The sequence below is a fragment of the Mirounga leonina genome, unplaced genomic scaffold (assembly GCF_011800145.1).
Source record: "Mirounga leonina isolate KUSES-001 unplaced genomic scaffold, KU_Mleo_1.0 Mir_101664, whole genome shotgun sequence".
Classification (NCBI taxonomy): Eukaryota; Metazoa; Chordata; class Mammalia; order Carnivora; family Phocidae; genus Mirounga; species Mirounga leonina.
The window spans coordinates 1,478,245-1,497,085 of NW_023270175.1; the positions used below are offsets into that span (position 1 = coordinate 1,478,245).

At 43.0% G+C, this 18,841-nt stretch overlaps 1 protein-coding gene across 4 annotated transcripts in view; it reads left to right on the top strand.

The window, feature by feature from the left end:
- Positions 1–18,841, top strand: part of MID2 (midline 2) — a 98,409-nt gene that overhangs the window by 67,766 nt on the left and 11,802 nt on the right. For 2 of the 4 annotated variants that reach the window (XM_035006872.1, XM_035006844.1), the window contains exons 4-7: positions 2,805–2,912; positions 4,316–4,464; positions 14,778–14,905; positions 15,854–16,087. In XM_035006872.1, coding sequence (XP_034862763.1) covers positions 2,805–2,912; positions 4,316–4,464; positions 14,778–14,905; positions 15,854–16,087 — 619 coding nt within the window. The remainder of the gene's footprint in view (positions 1–2,804; positions 2,913–4,315; positions 4,465–14,777; positions 14,906–15,853; positions 16,088–18,841) is intronic. The other 2 variants (XM_035006862.1, XM_035006852.1) reach the window with 1 other exon arrangement.

The following is an 18,841-nucleotide window of genomic DNA, read 5'->3' on the forward strand; positions in this document are numbered from 1 at the left end:
AGGACCCTGGGATCATGACCTGAGCCAAAGGCAGACACTTAACCGACTGAGCCACCCAGGCGCCCGATGAGTTTGTTTTTAGACATACTGAATTTAGGGTAACTTGAGTAACCAAGTGGACATGTCTAGCAAGCTGTGAGATACACCCTACCCCCATTCAATTCAATGCAACAAATATTTACTGAACATCTACCGTATGCCAGTCACTATGTTGGAGAGACCGTCAAAGAAGACACAAGCCCTGGCCTCCAGAACTCATGTTTGAGTGGGGAAGACAGACTAATAAATTCCTCTGGTATAAGGTAGTAAATGGTATAATTGAATTATATATAAAGTGCTATGGGGATATAAATAGGGGACGAATTGCGTCCAAGCAGGTGAGAAAAAGTTACAGGAGTGACGAGTTTTGAGCAAGGCCTGGAAAGATAAAGTAGAAGTTTGTTCAGTGAACAAATAGGGAAATGGCTTTCCAAGTGAAAGAAGTCTCGAGCGAAGGCACAGGACATGGAAGTGCGGGGCATTCTAGTAATCTGAAATGACTAAAGAGAGTGGGATGACGGAATAAAGATGGATGGAGCAAAAGAGGTGACAGGTGTCAGAAACTGGGCAGGAATTGTTACACTAGCCTGGGGAGGTGATCTAGTGCAGTGGTTAGAGGTGTGGACTAGTGTCAGACTCCCTGGGTCCAAATCCCATCTCTGCCACTTACTAGGTGTGTGGCCTTGAGTGAGTCCCTTAGTCTCTCTGTGCTCAGTCTTCCCATCTGTAAAATGGGACTGATGGTACCTGCCTCATAGGATTGCTCTGATGGTTGAGAGAGCTAGTATATGTAAACTGATTAGGGTCATGCCTGGCATTTAGTGAATGTTACGTAGAGGTTAGCCCAAGGGCTAAAAGGCAAGAAACAGAGCACTACACCATTGTGTACTACTCCCTCAGCAGCTTCAGAAGGAAACTATAAATGGGAACTAAGTCTCCGTCTCCAGATACTCTAAGCACACATCCGGGGAGCACTCGATGAATCTCCCCTTCTCACTGGAGCTGGAGTTTCTCGAGAGGGTGAGTTTCTCTGCCTTGGAAATGTAGGTCCAATTTAAGGAAAGGGTGAGGAGCCTGAGGGGGAAAAAATTCGAATGGCCAGAGTGGGACTGTTGATTCACAATAAATGGGAACTCTCATTAGGGCATTCCCGCCGGCAAGCGGAAATAAAACAAAATCAGGCAGCGATACCGCAAGCATATTTTATTTCAGTTAAGTAAGAAACAGAAAATTGGCCAGCGGGGACCTTAGAGGATGAGCGAACAGGCAGCAGGGCCCAGTGACAGTATTTTGCTGGGCTCGGAGTATGTGGGGATCCTCTGAAGGGGGCCAGCAATTGGAAATGCAGCCCTACCTTGCTAATGAAGCATATCTCGCCCCTGGAGTTCGGATGCTCTCAAGGAACCCATTGTGTGTTCCTCAGCTTTCTAGAACTCTACTTGAGTGCTCCTTGAATAGACTCTTGGAATGATTGTACTTCCCTGTGTGACTGCTCTATGTGCTGCTCAGATGGAACTGAACCTCGTCCGCCCACCCAGCCAGCCCAGGGGTTTCACTCGACAGAACTCGGTGTGAATTCTGGTTTTACCACTTGCTAGCTGAGTGATCTTGAGCAGGTCACTAAAATTGTCTGAGCTTCAGTTTCTCCATCTGTGAAACGGGAACGGAAATGGCTCCTCTGTTATGATAATCACACGAAAGAATTTATCTATAAAGCACTTGGAACATTAAGTCCTTTACACTTAAGCCACCCAAAGACCCCTGCTCTCATTTTAGCCCTTCTGGGGGCTTCCTCCCGTCTAATGTCAAGAGTAGTAGAGATGGGAAGAAGGAGAAATCAGTATATGGAAAGACAGTGAAAAATGGTGGCTCTTTTTTCCAACACCCCCCCCCCCCCACTCTGACTGTGTAGTAGAGATATTTTGATGTAGCCAGTATTCCAAAATAGGAAAGATATTCAGATGCTGGATGGCCGAAGATGAGAAATATCTAGATGAGATGACATCATGAAAACTCTATGAAAAATGTATCTACACATGCGTGTATTTACTGTGAAGTCACAGCTGTGCATTTGTACGTTTTAGGATGAGAAGGGGACAAGGAAAATCAAAAACATTTTTTTTTAGGATGGTAGAAATAGATTGTTGTAATGTTTTCTTAATATTGGTGTGCCTGTGGAGAGGGCTCCTCTCTTCCTGACATACTTATATCTCCTTGCCCTCTTTTCTTTTCTTTTTTTAAAAAGATTTTATTTATTTATTTGACAGAGACAGAGACAGCGAGAGCAGGAACACAGCAGGGGGAGCGGGAGAGGGAGAAGCAGGCCTCCCGCAGAGCAGGGAGCCCGATGCGGGGCTCGATCCCAGGAGCCTGGGATCATGACCTGAGCCGAAGGCAGACGCTTAACGACTGAGCCACCCAGGCGTCCCTCCTTACCTTCTTTTCAAAAGAGCAGCAGGAGGAAAGGGTGCTGGAGTAAAGGGAATTGTACAGTGGGAATAACATGCCCCCATCTCATCTGTCCTTCTGCCCAGCCTTCCATTAACCATCATGATCTACCAGAGGCCGGAGAGCTTCCTGTCTGTGGTGCTTCAGTGCCTTTGCATCATTAATATCATCATCTCTACCCTTCTTCTAGGAGAGGATCTAATGAGGGAGGTATGGAAGAAGTTCTGCATGCTTAGCTGTCAATCCGAACCTTTGAAAAGAGCCAGCAGGGGAAAAAGGCAGCAATCACTGTGTAATATTCTGGACTTTCTTGGCAGGTGAATACTGCTATGCATGAGGCAAAACTCATGGAAGAATGTGACGAGTTGGTAGAGATCATCCAGCAGAGGAAACAAATGATCGCTGTCAAAATCAAAGAGACAAAGGTAAAGCACGGAGCTTCAGTGAGGCCAAGGCAGAGTTGACTTTACAAATGTCAGAGTTTCATCCTGATAATTCCAGTTTGAATTTGGATCGTGAAAGTAAGAAGAAATGGGGTTGGAGGGAGGGAGGCAAAGAAGAGGCAATGTTTGGCCTAGTGCTACAAACCCGGTAAAAATGATGAGAGTTCTGGGGTATTGGAAATATTCTATACCTTGACCTAGTTGATGGTTACATGGGTGTGTGTGTATGCAACAACAACAACAAAAGTCACAGAGTTGTCCATTTCAGATGTGGGTGCTTTACTGTACGTATGTCATAAGTCAATCCAAAAAGAAAAAAGAAAAAAGTGATGGTAGAAATGTGGGCCAGAATTATGGAAGGACCATGCGTGCTATTATATGGACTTTGGGCTTAATCAAAAAGGCATTGGGAAACCATTCTTGTTTCTTAGGAAGGGAGAGACTGATATGGCAGAAGTATGCAGGGTGGATCCAAATAGGATGATACTGAAGTCAGGGAAGCAATCTCAGAGGCTTATGGAATGACTCTCGATGGGAGTTGATGAAGACCTGAACCAGGGAAATGCCAGCACGAATGGAAGGGAAGGATAGAACAGGCATTACTAGAAAGGAAATGATGGATGTCATCGACTGATCGGCTGTAAAAGATGAAGGGGAAAGAGAAGACTTCCAGGTTTTTAACCTGGGAACTGAAGAAGCATGGTCAAGGTCAGGTGTGAACCTCCATGCATCTGTATGTTTGTAGGCCTATTGGTCTGCCGGTCAGGGTAGTGATTATAAGCTAATGCTGGGTATACAATGTGAGGAGTTATGAGAGTCTGGAGTGATGATCAATACTTTGTGCCAAGCTGGGTGGTGCCAGCTACCGTAGGAATTGAAATTTCTGAGAACACAGATCTGTGAACGCACAGGTGTGCATAAGGATCCGTAGAGAAATACATACATCAGAATGTAGATCCTCATAAAGAACAAGGAGGTACTTTTTATTAAACACGGTTGTGAAAATATATCGACCGTAAAATGTATAGATGTTGATCCCTGGGTGGCAGGGTTTCCTTTTATACTTTTTGTTTTCTAAATACTCTATAGTGAGCATGCACTGTTGTTCTAGTAAAAAAATTAAGGTTATCAATAAAAAAGAGGAGGTAGATGACCGAGAGTATATGCCAGGGTGTGTCGCGGCCTAAGTAAGTGGCCTGTAGGTGGAAAGGGGCTGGCACGACATAGATGGAGGGTGAGAAGCTGAGTGGTTTGCACAGGGGCCATGGGATATTAACAGGCCTTATATTTAGAATCACCGCAGTAGATCACCTTCGTGTTGTTGTATCGTTTTTAATTAAGCCCTGCATATTGAAGCTCATTTTTCTTCTGCTCATTCCTTTAAGGTTATGAAACTGAGAAAGTTGGCACAGCAGGTGGCTAATTGCCGCCAGTGTCTTGAGCGGTCAACGGTCCTCATCAACCAGGCTGAACATATTCTGAAGGAAAATGACCAGGCCCGGTTTCTCCAGTCTGCAAAAAATATTGCCGAGAGGTGAGCTCCTCCTGGTCTTTTCTCCAGGCCTGCCCTTAGGAAAAGGGTGCAGCCAGAAGTCACTTGATTCTGTTTGGGCATGTACGCAGCAGCTGCCAGCTCATTTTACTAAAGCCTCGGTGGTACGTTTGCTCTGTGCATTTCCGGCACCCTTCTCTCTGGGTAGCTTTACCGCTTCCCCCAGTGCACCACAGACCTGGCTCTGCCCTAGCTCTCCGCTGCCCACTCAGTGCTGCAGTTTTCTTCTTTTTTTTAAAGATTTTATCTATTTATTTGTCAGAGAGAGAGCACAAGCAGGGTGAGCGGCAGGCAGAGGGGGAAGCAGGCTCCCCGCGGAGCAGGGAGCCCGATGCGGGGCTCCATCCCAGGACCCTGGGATCATGACCTGAGCCGAAGGCAGACGCCCAACCGACTGAGCCACCCAGGCGTCCCAATGTGCTGGAGCTTTCTATGTTGGTGTTAGCGTAGGGGCAGAGAGACTTTTGGCCACAGAGATAGGTGTGTCTTTGTGCAGCTTTTATTGCTTTCATTTCGTTCTCTCTCACAGATGGATAGAGCAGTAATTCTCAGGCTTTTATTTAATCAGTCACCCCTTGAAAACGTGATGGATGTCCTGAGCCCTCTTCCTGAGGGGAAAATGCATATTAGATATATACACGTGGAATTTTGCCTACGATCCCAGAGGACTCATGGATCTTTCGAAGGCCATCTATACACCACGTGCAAAGAATCTGAAGTCTAAAGTGGAACACTGCTCAGTAGAGTCACGGGGCTCCAGAGACTCATTAGGCGAATCTGACGTCCTTCTATCTCTCTCTCATTTACTGAAGGCTTTGGCTCCACGTTCACAGTATTCCTTCCTGTTGTTTCTGCCATCATTCCGGGTGACACTGGCAGCATCCACATGGCTGACCCCATCTAATACGCCAGCCATCCATTCTCCTGGCTCCTTGCCATTCCCTCCTCCAGTGACCCTCACCTCTGCTCCCCTTCATCTACCCACTTCCGCGGCTCCCATGCTGAACCTCGCTACAACCTCTGTATTTACAGTGGATTGCTTTTCTTCCAAAGCTTCTAGTCTTCAACTGCATCGGGACCCCTAAGGCCCAACTCCTACCTACCAGCTACCTACTGTCTTTACTTCTTTCTTTGGCCTGTTGAGGGTCTGTGATTTCTCACTTCAGCTGCTCACTCTCGTTGCAGTATACCCACTTTCCTGGCCCCACTGTCTTTTTATCACACCAACCATCCTGATCGAACCCCCAACCCTGAATCATCCCAGCTCTCTCCACCTTTTCTTTTTCTTTTTAAAAATATTTTATTTATTTATTTGAGAGACAAAGATAGTGTGAGAGAGAGCACGAGTGGGGAGGAGAGGGAGAAGCAGGCTTCCCGCTGAGCAGGGAGCCTGTTGTGGGGCTCCATCCCAGGACCCTGGGATCATGACCTGAGCCGAAGGCAGACGCTTAACCAACTGAGCCACCCAGGTGGCCCTCTTCCCACCTTTTCCATGTCTGTATTTGAGTTGCAGAACCCAGCTAGAGAAAACCACATAATCAAAGAGGTTGGTACTACCGCACTACACATTTATGGCTTCTAATCTCACCGGGGCCCCCAAATCCTTCTGTGTCGCTTTGGTCAGCTTTCTTTTTGCTTTGTCTCCCTAATGGCTATTTCAGATTTTCTGTGTTCAACTCAAAAATTCCAACCCTGCCACCTTCCCGCTCATGCTCAGCAAATGACTTCATGTCCTATTTTAGAAAGAGACAAAAAGTGGTAGGTATGAAAGCACAAAGTTCTCAGCTTCTCAAACCGAACTGCTGGCCATACCTACATCCACATCCATGACTTCTGCCTCCACCCGCCTTTTTTTAAGTAAGCTCCATGCCCAGCGTGGAGCCCAAGGCGGAGCTTGAACTCACAATCCTGAGATCAAGACCTGAGCTGAGATTAAGAGTTAGATCAAGCTTAACCGACTGAGCCACCTAGGCGCCCCTCCCTTTTGATTATAGTAGAAGAGATGTCCCTTCATTTGTGTTTTGGCCACATGCTTCCTTTTTTTCCATAGCTTCAGTTTCTCCCTTTCTCTAGTTGACTTCACATGCACTTTTAAACCCACTCATGTCTCTCCTATCTAAAAAATATAATACCCACAGCTTTCTTCTCCCTCATACCCCCTCTAGCTATCGCCCTATCCCTCTCTTTCCCACATAGCAAACTTCTTCAAAGACAATGCCATTTCCTCACCTCTGACTTACTCTTCTTCAACATTAAAAGTTATTTATATTAAAGTAATACTTGTGCATAGTTAAAAAGTCAGATATTACTAATAGTCATATTACAAATAATAGCAGTCTTCTCCTCACCACTGATTTCTGTTCTCCCATAAGAATAATATTGAGCATTTACTCTGTGTTGAGCATTATTCTAAGCCCTTGTAGGTGTTTACTTATTTAATCCTCACAAGAACCTCATGAGATAGATGCTATTATTATCCCCATTTTACAAGTGAGAGAATGAGGCTCAGAGAGGTTATGTGATTCGCTTAAGATCACCCAACTAGTAAGGGATAGAGGCAGGATTCAAAACTAGGCAGTCTAGTGCCATAGTCTACACTTTTTCCAACAAAGCCAAGCAATTTCAACTCTGTTAGGTATTTCTTTTGGCATGACCTTTACATTTCTTTTTTTTTTTTTTTAAAGATTTTATTTATTTATTTGACAGAGAGAGAGATAGCTAGAGCAGGAACACAAGCAGGGGGAGTGGGAGAGGGAGAGGCAGGCTTCCTGCTGAGCAGGGAGCCCGATGTGGAACTCGATCCCAGGACCCCAGGATCATGACCTGAGCCGAAGGCAGACGCTTAATGACTGAGCCACCCAGGCGCCCAGACCTTTACATTTCTAAATAACGTCCTTATATTGTTATTTTCCCCCCAATTTTAGACATTAACAATTGACTTCTGCAACCTGGAAATTTGTCAGCCATCATTTCCTCAAATTTTAAAAAGGTTTTATTTCTTTATCTGAGAGAGAGAGAGAGAGAGAGAGAGCAGGTGGAGGGGTGGAGAGAGGGAGAGAATCCCAAGCAGACTTCACACTGAGCACGGAGCCTGATGTGGGGCTTGATCTCATGACCCTGAGATCCTGATCTGAGCCGAAACCAAGAGTTGGATGCTTAACCGACTGAGACACCCAGGTGTTCCTCTCAAGTATTCTTCATGCCATCCCCTTCCTTTCTTATGCAGACTCCAATTACATGTATGTTAGGCTGCTTCAAGTTTGTCTCAGCTCACTGATGCTCTGTTCATATTTTAGCCATTTTTTTCCCTCTGTGTGTTTCATTTTGATAGTTTCTCTTTTTTTAAGATTTTATTTATTTAGTTGAGAGAGAGAACACAAGTGGGGGGAGGGGCAGAGGGAGAAACAGACTCCCTGCTGAGCAGGGAGCCCAATGCGGAGCTCGATCCCGGGACTCAGAAATCATGATCTGAGCCAAAGGCAGATACTTAACCTACTGAGTCACTCATGTGCCCCTCATTTTGATAGTTTCTAATATGTCTTGGCATTCACTAACCTTTTCTTCTATAATGCCTAATCTGCCATTAATCTCTCCAGTGTATTTTTCATCTCAGACATTGTAGTTTTCATCTCTAGAAGTTCACTTTGGGTCTTTCAATAACATCCATATCTCTACTTAACATATTTAGCTTTTCCTCTAGCTTTTGAATATATGGCATGCAACACTAATTCAAAAAGATGTATGCACCCGTGTTTATTGCATTATTTACAATAGCCAAGCAACCTACATGTCCATTGGTATATGAATAGATAAAGAAAATATAATACACACACACACACACACACACACAGGACTATTACACAGCCATAAAAAAGGATGCGATCTTGCCATTTGCAACATGCTAAGTGAAATAAGTCAGACTGAGAAAGACAAATACCGTATGATTTCACTCATGTGGAATCTAAAACAAAACAAAAACAAAACAAATGAATAAACAAACAAAAAGCAGAATCAGACTTACAAATACGGAGAACAAACTGACAGTTGCCAAGGGCAAGCGGGTGGGAGATGGGCAAAATGGGTGAAGGGCAGAGGGGGATACAGGCTTCCAGTTATGGAATGAGTAAGTCACGGGAATAAAAGACACAGTATAGGGAATATAGTCAATGCCATTGTAATAGCAATGTATGGTGACAGATGGGAGCTACACTTGTGGTGAACACAGCGTAACGTATAGACTTGTCAAAACACTGTGTTGTATGCCTCAAACTAATGTAACATTGTGTGTCAGCTATACTCAAAAGAAAATTAAAATCAAAATGTGGACAGAGCATGGAATACAATTATCATAACTGTCATAATGTCTTATTCTAACATCCATGTCAGTTCTGGGTCAGTTTCAATTGATTGCTTTTTCTCCTCATTTTGGGTTGTATTTTCTTCCTTCTTTGCCTATCTGATCTTTTTTTTTTTTTTTTTTGGATGTTAGACATAATGAAATTTATCTTATTGGGTGCTGTATATTTTTGTATTTCTATAAATATTCTTAAGCTTCATTCTAGGACACAGTTAAGTTACTTGAAAATAGCTTGATCCCTTTGGGTCTTGTTTTTAAGATTTGTTAGGTGAAATCAGAGCAGTGTTTAGTCTGAAGCACATTTGTCCGCACTAGTGAGGCAAGACGTTTCTGAGTACTCTCCTGAGTGCTCCATGCATCATGAGATTTTCCAGTCTGTCTCTTGGGAACAGACACTCTTCCTGATCCTTTGTGAGCACCAGGGATTATTCCCTTTCATTCTTTAAAAAAAAATTTTTTTTTTAATTTATTCATTTGAGAGAGAGTAAGAGCACAAGCAAGGGGGAGGGTCAGAGGGAAAGGGAGAAGACTCCCCTGCTGAGCAGGGAGCCCAACGTGGGGCTCGATCCCAGGACCCCAGGATCATGACCTGAGCTGAAGGCAGATGCTTAACCGACTGAGCCACCCAGGTGCCCCTCCCTCTCATCTCTTTAGGGGGGCTCTTTCCTTGGCCTTGGGCAGTTTCCTCACATGCATGTGTTGATCAGTATTTTGTTGAATACTTGGAGGGGAACCTTCCGAAGGTCTCCAGAATTCTCTCTGTGCAGCCTTCTCCTCTCTGGTACTCTGCCCTGTGAACTCCAGCCAACTTAGTCTCCCAGACTCTCAGTGTTCTTAATTAGAGACTTCATCAGGCTCTGCCTGATTTCCTCTTCATGTACCATTTTACTCTCTTAATTTTGTTGGAACAATTTTTCCCACTGTCTCCTAAGAAAGAGTACATGGGAAGTAAGTTTTTGAGAACTTTTTGTTTAAAAAATATTTGAAATTTACATTTGATAAGTTGGAAATAAATTTCCCTTATAGTTTTGAAGGCATGGTCTATTGTCTCCTAACTTCCAGTGTTGGGCTAAGAAACCCACTGCTATTTTGATTCCTGATCTTTTAAATGTGACCTATATTTTAAAATTTGAAGTTTTTAAGGTCTTATCTTTAATCCAGTTTTTCTGAAATTTTTCCAAGATATGCCTTGGTGTGGGTCTTTTATCATTCATTTTTGTTGGGCACTAAGTAGGTCTTTCCAATCTGGAGCCTACTGACTTTACACTCTGGGAAATTCTCTTACATTATTCACTAACAATTTCCTCCCATTTATTTTCTCTTTTCTCTCTTTCTGGGACTCTAATTAGTCAGAGGTTGGACATTCTAGATTTTCTCTCTGATGTTTAAAATCTTTCATTTCCTAGTTTTCATGACACTGTCTTCTTGTTCTATTATCTGAGATGTTTCCTTAATTTTTCATCAGTCCGTCTATTAAAATTTTAATTTCAGCATTCTTATTTTTATTTATAAGAGCTCTTTCTTGATCTTGGCTTCTTTTTTTTTTAGCATTCTGTCCTTGCTTTGTGGATGCAAACTATTTGTTTATCTTCTTAAAGACATGGACAGTCATTTAAAAAGCTTCTTCTAAACTCTGCATTGTTTTGGTCTCCCCCAAGTTCCTTTTCTCTCTTAGTTTGTTTTAATTTCTGTCTTTCCCTGAATGTCTGGTAAGCTTTTGGCTGCCTGTTGGAATTTAAGCACTAGAGGGTGACTGCAAGATCTGAGGGGATGGGAACAGTTTGTTGCATCGTGAACGTCACTATACGATAATAAGGTGGAATGCTGGATTTTTACCGAGGGGACCCAAGTGTCAGTTCTGTAAATGTTTTCTCTTCAGTCAGTTTCCCCTGGAAGGAATTCACCAATCTCCTGCTTCTGGCGGGGGAGGAGGGGTATTAAGCCTGGCTCCCACCATTCTGGGAGCCAGGCAAGGAAAAGTGGCTGAGGGTTTTAAGACTGCTTTTGGTACAACGTCAAAGCTCTGCGGAAAGTGAACCTCACATCTCCTGCCAGGACGAGGGAGGAGTAGTCTCTGGCCGAGTGGATCTGGGCTCTAGCTCTTCTTCATACAAACTTTCAACTGTCGGCGGCACAAAATCAGCTTGATGTTGTTGGCTTCCTGACCCAGCTTTCTCTGGTCTGTTGTTGGTTACCGCTCATCCAGCCCTTTCTAGCTTCCAAACATTTGTTGACAATCTCTCACTTGCTGGCATGTCTTTTTCCATTCTCTTTGTCTTTGTGGGTTTATGACATTTTATTCTTTGACTGTCATTTCAGTGGTATTTCATGAGAGCAGAGATAAAACATAAATTTAAACCATTGTATTTAATCATCCTCACTCACTCTTCAACTCTCTGAAATGTCTTCTGCCTAGTTTCCTGAGTGTTCTTCCCGAGGTCACCAAATGGATACCTTGTTGCTAAATCTAATCGACATTCCTTTGTTTTATCTTACTGTTTCATCTTACTTAATCACTCAGTAGCATTTGTCCCTACTGACGATGATTCCTACTTGAAATTTCTCTGCCCTTAGCCTCCATGAACACTCCTGCTTTTCTCCCTACCTACCTAGTTTCTTTTGCCTTTGGGAGCAAATCACCTTTGACCTATTCCTTTAATGCTGTTCTTTATGATTCTGTTTTAGGCTATTCTCTTCTGTCTTGAGAATCATCTGCCCAACCTAAATATCTTCATCAGCGGTTTCTCACAGGGTCTGAAATTCTTCCCCACCAATAATAATTGTAATAATCTATTATGGACCAAGACTTCAGTTAAAATGAAATTTCCACTGGGAGAGTATTCCTTCCCCCTTACAAATGACACTTACCATATTGTCCTTGAGAGATAACTAATGTTTTGCTTAAACATATTAAACATAGAAACACACACTTACATATACCCCAATGCCATTTTTACTCATCCTTAACTTTCCAGCCACTGTTAACATTTGGGAGTATAGTACCCCAATAGTTAGATTTTTATTTTATTTTTTTAAGATTTTTATTTATTTGAGAGCGAGAAAGAGTGCATGACTGGGGAGGGGCAGAGGGGAAGGGAGAAAGAATCTGAAGCAGAATCTGCACTGAGCATGGAGCCTGATGTGGGGCTTGATCCCACGACCGTGAGATCATGACCTGAGCCAAAACCAAGAGTCAGACACTTAACTGACTGAGCCGCTCAGGCGCCCCTAGATTTGATATCTATTTCACAAACAAAAGGTCATCCTGCATATACTTCATTATACTCTATGTTTTAAATTTAACAATATATCATGAACTTGTCCCTGTCATTGGATATTATTGGATAACCTGATATGCCCTTACAGCTGTATCTTTGCTTACACCTCAGTTATTTCCTTAATAAAAAATGTATGAAGTAGAACTGTGGTGTCAAAGAATATTTGCATTTTAATCTATGTTGGTATTTAATGCCAAACTGATCTCCAAAATTTGTTATCAATTTCAGTCCTAATAAAATATGTAGGCATTATCTCATACAGGCATAAAAAGCTCCTATATAATTGTCATTATTTATAATCTTAAATGCTATCTCATTTTAATTTACATTTATTTGATTCCTCATGTACTTGGGCTTTTAAATATATTTTTAAAATATTTTATTTATTTATTTGAGAGAGAGAGTGAGTGAGAGAGAGAGAGAGCACAAGCCAGGGGAGAGGCAGAGGGAGAGAGAGAGAGAGAAAAGCAGGCTCCTCGTTGAGGATCCTGGGATCATGACCTGAGCCAAGGGCAGACGCTTAACCGACTGAGCCACCCAGGCATCCCGGGCTTTGAAATATATTTGTTGCCTATTTGTTTTCATATGGTGTGAATTAACTTTATGTTTTATTTGTCTATGCTCCTTTCACTACTCTCCTTTTTGCTCATTCCTAGACACCTTAAAATCTGTTCTGCCCCCAGTTTTGACCCCTTCCAGTCCATCCCTGCAGCCAGCGTACTCTTCCTAAACATAAATTTGAGCCTCACTTCTCTGCCTAAAGTGCTTCAGGTGCCCACACTGCTCTTCGGATAAAGTGCAAAGCTTGCAATATGGCCCACAAGACCCTGCATGACTTTGCTAATTCTCCAGGCAAGGGAGAACACACACATCCACATAGTCTCTGCTTACCTAACTCCTACTCATTGTGTAGGTCATTGTGTGAAATGAACTTCCTCTGGGGAGATTTCCCTTAGTGCCCAAGTCCCTGCCAGGTGGGTTTTGTGTATGTTACAGTCCCTTTGTAGCAGCACGTCTATTGCCTATTTAGTATCTTTCTCCTCCATGAACTGTGAACTTCGTGAGGGCGAGGACCCCAACTGTGTGTGTCCAGTGTGCTTAGCACAGGGCCTGGCACATTCGTTGTGCTCAGTGAGTGTTGGAGGGATGGATGGATGGTTGGAAGAAAGAAGATTGGGGAGGCCAGGAAGAAATTTCATGAGCCAATTTTCTGCCTTAACTCTTGCCCTGTAGGGGTTGTTGTCTTCTTACTCATCAAATCCTGGAAGAGGGGCCATTCAGCGTGAGACCTGAAGATTATACTGCTAGTCTTTCATTTGTTTATCCTGGCCTACAGTTTATTCCTAAATCATCTCTATTTTCACAAACAGCCAAGAGCTCCTGTTGGTAGAAGTGTAGCAGGGTGTACATGCATGAGGATATATGTTTGTTTAACTCCTCAACCCCTTAAAACTAGTTCACCGTGGAAGTTTCCTCTCTGGCCTTCTTACATTCAGTGCCTCTGCCCTTCATTCTACCTGCGTATTGTCGCCAAATTAATGTTTCTTTCCATTCCGTCATTTGCATGTTCAAGGATCTTCATTGGCTCTGATTCAGAAGGTCTGTCACAGGGCCTCAACATGTATGCTTTGGTCAAAACTCTCCGAGAGAATTCTGATGTGTAATCATGGTTAAGAATTGCTGAAGCACAAAAGAGTTTACCTAATTTTTTTTTTTTTTTAAAGAGCTGTCTAAATTGGTTCAGGGTATAGAGCTTAGAATCCAATGAACATGGATTCAGTTATATTTCTTTTTTTCCTGACCCTTACTGGTTGTGTGACTTTAGGCAAGTTAGTTAAGCTTTCTGTGTGCCATTTCTTGCTTACATTATATCTCACTGTCATTTACAAAATGGAAATAACATTTACTACGCAGGATTATGGCAAGAGGTAAATTAAACAATGTACATAAAGTACATGCATGGTCTCTTCTATCTACTAAATGCTCAGTAAATGTTAGCAGCTGTGTTGTTGTTAGTCATTCCATTATTCACTCAACAATTGTTTGCCATGTGTCCAACACTGTGTTACAGACCATGGAAGATATGAGAGGTACAAAATATAAATCCTGCTCTTGAGATGCTTAGAACTAGCTGGGGAGATAAAACTAGCATAGCATTATATAATCATAATAAATAATAATAAAATTAAATTCAAATGTTTTAAAAGAGTGACTAAAGTACAGTATTCAGGTGAAGGCTTGAACTCAGCCCCAGCATGCTGGCTTGTTTATTAGCATAAAAAAACATGGAGGGGGAGAAAAAAAATCTCTCAAACTGCTCTTACCAAGCCTTCAGAGGTCTAGTTTTGATGCTGCCTGCCAGATGGAAAATGATGCAGAGGGGAAAAAATCCTGTATTTACTTCTCAAAATTAAGACAGGATGGGGGAGTGTGTTTGAGGGGTGAACATATGTGAATAAATATGGTATAACCCTTAGTTGGTTCCTGATGATTAAATTTTAAATGGTTTCCATTCGAAAAGCACAGATATGATATTTTTCATTTAATGAATTAAGCCCTATGAGTCATTTATTTTCACCTTGTTGAACCAGAAATCAAACACTGAGTAAAGGTTGCAAACCGATTTTGATGTATATTGATGTACTTTTTCTCTTTTCCAGGGTCGCTATGGCAACAGCATCTTCTCAAGTTCTGATTCCAGACATCAATTTTAATGATGCCTTTGAAAACTTTGCTTTAGATTTTTCCAGAGAAAAGAAATTGCTGGAGGGGCTAGATTATTTAACAGGTGTGAAAATACTGTGGTTTCCTTCCCATTTTAATGCTTGTCTTTTGGTGTTCTCTTACTTTAAGGTAATCAGAACAGGACAATATTTGTAATGAAAACGCTTTTATAACCTTTAAGACAATACATGTATCCTTTTAGATAGAATATACTTTAGCTCATGTAACAGAAAAGAAAGATGATGTGTCAAATATTTCTGGGGGCAGACGGGTATACCATCATACCTAAAGGTCAAGAAAAAACAAGACATTGCTGATGGATTTCTCCTTATGAGCCTATCAGCAATATATTGTTGCTTGTTGTTGAGGCAGTTAGAAATCAGGTGGCAATTATGGAATATAAAAGAATGTCCCGCATAGGTACAGGTACCATTCAAATTGTTTTAAGGAAATTTGAGGATCTGGCAGATTAGGACGAAAAATGTAACAATTTTAGGAAATGAGGGATGCAAACAGCCTATGAAAAATGCTGGCTACCTTCAGGATTATTGAATGGCCACCTCATGAGAAAAATACACACGTACAATAACTTTGCATTGGTCTTATTTTTGTCAACATATTAAAATAACTGTCATTTATTGAACAACTACTTTATGCCAGGCACTGTGTATTAATTTTATAGTATAAATATGTACCACAGATCTGTGAGGTAATGATCAATCATCCCTTATTTCACAGACGAGGGAATGCATATTAATTTGCACTTGGCCATCCTGCCCAGAATAAATGATAAAACTTCTTTAAAATAAAAAGAAACAGGTCGAAGGTCATGCAATAAGAAAACCACGTGACCGCTGGAGGTCTCAGCACGTGGCTTCCATCGAACGCTTCTCTTTTACGAAGAGAACCTCCTCGCCACGAGATGTTGAGTTGGGCAGCAAGAGTGCCAATCGTTAACGTGTCGGAACAGAGAGTGTGCCTTTCTCACCTGCTTTCCCACCTTTCCTTACAGCCCCAAACCCACCATCTATCCGAGAGGAGCTCTGTACGGCCTCCCATGACACCATTACAGTCCACTGGATCTCGGATGATGAGTTCAGCATCAGCTCCTATGAGCTTCAGTACACCATATTCACTGGCCAGGCTAACTTCATCAGTAAGTCATGGTGTAGTTGGGGCCTGTGGCCAGAGATAAGGAAATGTAAGGAAGCAGTAAGCTGCTCAAGATTGGCCGGGGCGCCACGAGGCAAGTGTTTGTAAGACATGTTAGGTTGTTGAGTATAGTGTTTCTCGTAGACAGTGCAAGCTCCCCCAGGGCATTGCAAAGACCATATTACTGGGTGGACAAGCAAGGTGTGTATTTCCTTGCTGGGGCAGTCACGGGGGCCACTCCCATTTGTGTATGTAATCCTCGGCCTTTCCTCAGTTCATCCATGTCACTCTACTCATCCTGAGTCAGAACCCAGCGCAGAATTCATTCCTGGGTAACCACGCCACCGTCATTGCTGATTCTGTGTGTGTGAACATCTCTCTCCTCGGCTCTTCTTCCACTGCATTATCGTGATAAAATACATCACGTTCGAGGATGACTACTTCCTTTCCCGGACCTATTTGTGTCAGCGACTGTAGTGATAAGCCTTCTGTCTTTGTCACTGTACCCCCTCTCCCCCTCCTCCGAGAATGACACCAAATACAAAAAAAGTGTCAGTGGGCCCCAAAATGAAATCTGTTCAAAAAGCAGTCACTGGGCTCACATGTTATGGTTTCACCTTCTGATGAATTGGAGCAAGACGAGGCAGAATAGAAACTTGACTCATCGGTGGCTAGATAAGAGGGACCCGGCTGTGAGTTCCCCTCCCTGTGCGGGGGAGAACTGGAAAGCAGAATTAAAACGGGATTCAAGACCGGAACTGGTTCCCACCCTAAGGTGCACCCTGGGTTCCCGCCCTAGTCCGCAGAGCTGCAAAGTAGTAATTTCTTTTACCTTTGTGCTTGTGCTTCCGTGTCTCACTTCGCAGGCCCACACGAGGGGAATTTTCCCAATGAAACCCTCCCAATAGGCTTCCTTTTCCTGTTTGGTGCCAATGCTGGGCCACATGGTGGGCTGGGGAGGTGAGAGGACATTGGGGGTCACACTCGAAAAACACTTGCCTCGTGCAGCTCCAACCTAAGCCACTTGGCCTGGGCAGCTGTGCTCCTAGGTGTTGCTTTTTTTTTTCAGCTTACGGAGTCACACACTCTAAGGCCTCTCTGACATGCTTTCCTGCCCTTGTCTGTCTGTCTCCTGCTCTGGCAAGTCTTACAGCCAGCAACTGAGCTTCTCCTTCCTGAGAGGGGGAAGGCAGTGGTCTCCAGGGAGCTGAGACATAAGTGCAAGCGACAAAGATCTAAAGGCTGTCCTCTCCCTTTTCAAAGATATATAGTCCTTTGTAGAAGAACTTAAAGGATAATTCTTAATGCCAATAGGATCATAGCGCCTTAGGATTGGAAGGAACCTTGGAAGGTCTTTAAGCTAACCTTCTTCCCTTCTACCAGACACCCAGTGGATGATTGTCCTGTCTCTACTGGAACATTTCCAGTTCCAGGGATGGGTAGCCCACTTCTAACAAAATAACTCATTCAGTTCGTTGTGCAGCTATAAACAAATTGTCAGGGCTTCCTTATGGAGGGCCTAACTCTTCCTCCTGGTAAATAACAACGACAATAAGAATTGATAGTGCATTCTGCTTTGTCATTTATAAACGCTCCCACATACATCATCTCACTGAGTCCTCATGCGTTCTTCCTTAGCCTTATGAAATAGATGATACTAATTCTATTTTATGGATGAAGAAGCTGAGGTTCAAATGAAATGAGTTGCCCAAGGTCACAGAGCTACAAACTGATGGAGTCAAGGTCTGAACGCAAGCCTGTCAGACTTCAAGCTTAATGTTTCTTGAATTAAACCCACAGCTACTGATTAGTCCCAATCCTGCCCTTTTGTGCCTCGCTAATGAACCTGATTCATCTCTCCATGACAGTTCTTCAGATAACGTTAGGTAGCTCTCATGTACGTCCCGTCTAAATTTTCTCCTTTCCAGGCTAAACATCCTTAGTTCTTTGAATCGCTCCTTATGTGACATGGTTTCAGGCCCTTTACTGTCATGGTATCCTTTTTAGGAACACACTCCTGTGTGTCAAAGTGCTTTATAAAATGCACTGTCAAGGGGCGCCTGGGTGGCTCAACTGGTTAAGCACCCGACTCTTCCTTTTGGCTCAGGTCGTGATCTCAGTCCTGGGATCCGGTCCCGCATTGGGCTCTGTGCTCATCATGGAGTCTGCTTGAGATTCTCTCTCCCCCTGCCTCTCCCGCTTGTGCTCTCTCTCTAAAATAAATGAATAAAATCTTTAAAAAATGCGCTGTCAAAAAAGTGAATACAGTACTCCAAAAGTGGTCTGACCACCACAGAAGACAGCTGGATTATTTCTCTTATACATTAGCTGATGCCCCCCAGCCCCGAACCTTTTTATTCCAGTAGTCACATTGACGACTGAGTATTGACTACTGAGCATGTAGTCACTTGGAATCCCTAGGTCTTTCAAATCCTTGATTGTCTAAACCGAAATGCAACACCTTGAATTCATCCCTATTACATTTTGTCTGGTTAGCTTTGACTTCACATTCCAGCCTGCCAAAATCCTTTTAAATCCAGTTTCTGCCTTCCCAGCCTGCCTTCTCTGTCTTCTTCCAGTCAAGTGGAATAGGATAGAGACAGAGCCCTGAGCAAAATTCTGTCTGGCAATGGGCAGATGAGATGAAACTATTTTAGGTGCCCCTGGGTGGCTCAGTAGGTTGAGCCTCTGACTCTTGATTGTGGCTCATGGTCATGATCTCAGGATCCTGGGATCGAGCCCCATGTTGGGCTCCGAGCTCAGCAGGGAGTTTGCTTGTCCCGCCCCCCACCTAAATAAATAAATAAATAAATAAATAAATAAATAAATAAATAAATAAATAAATAAA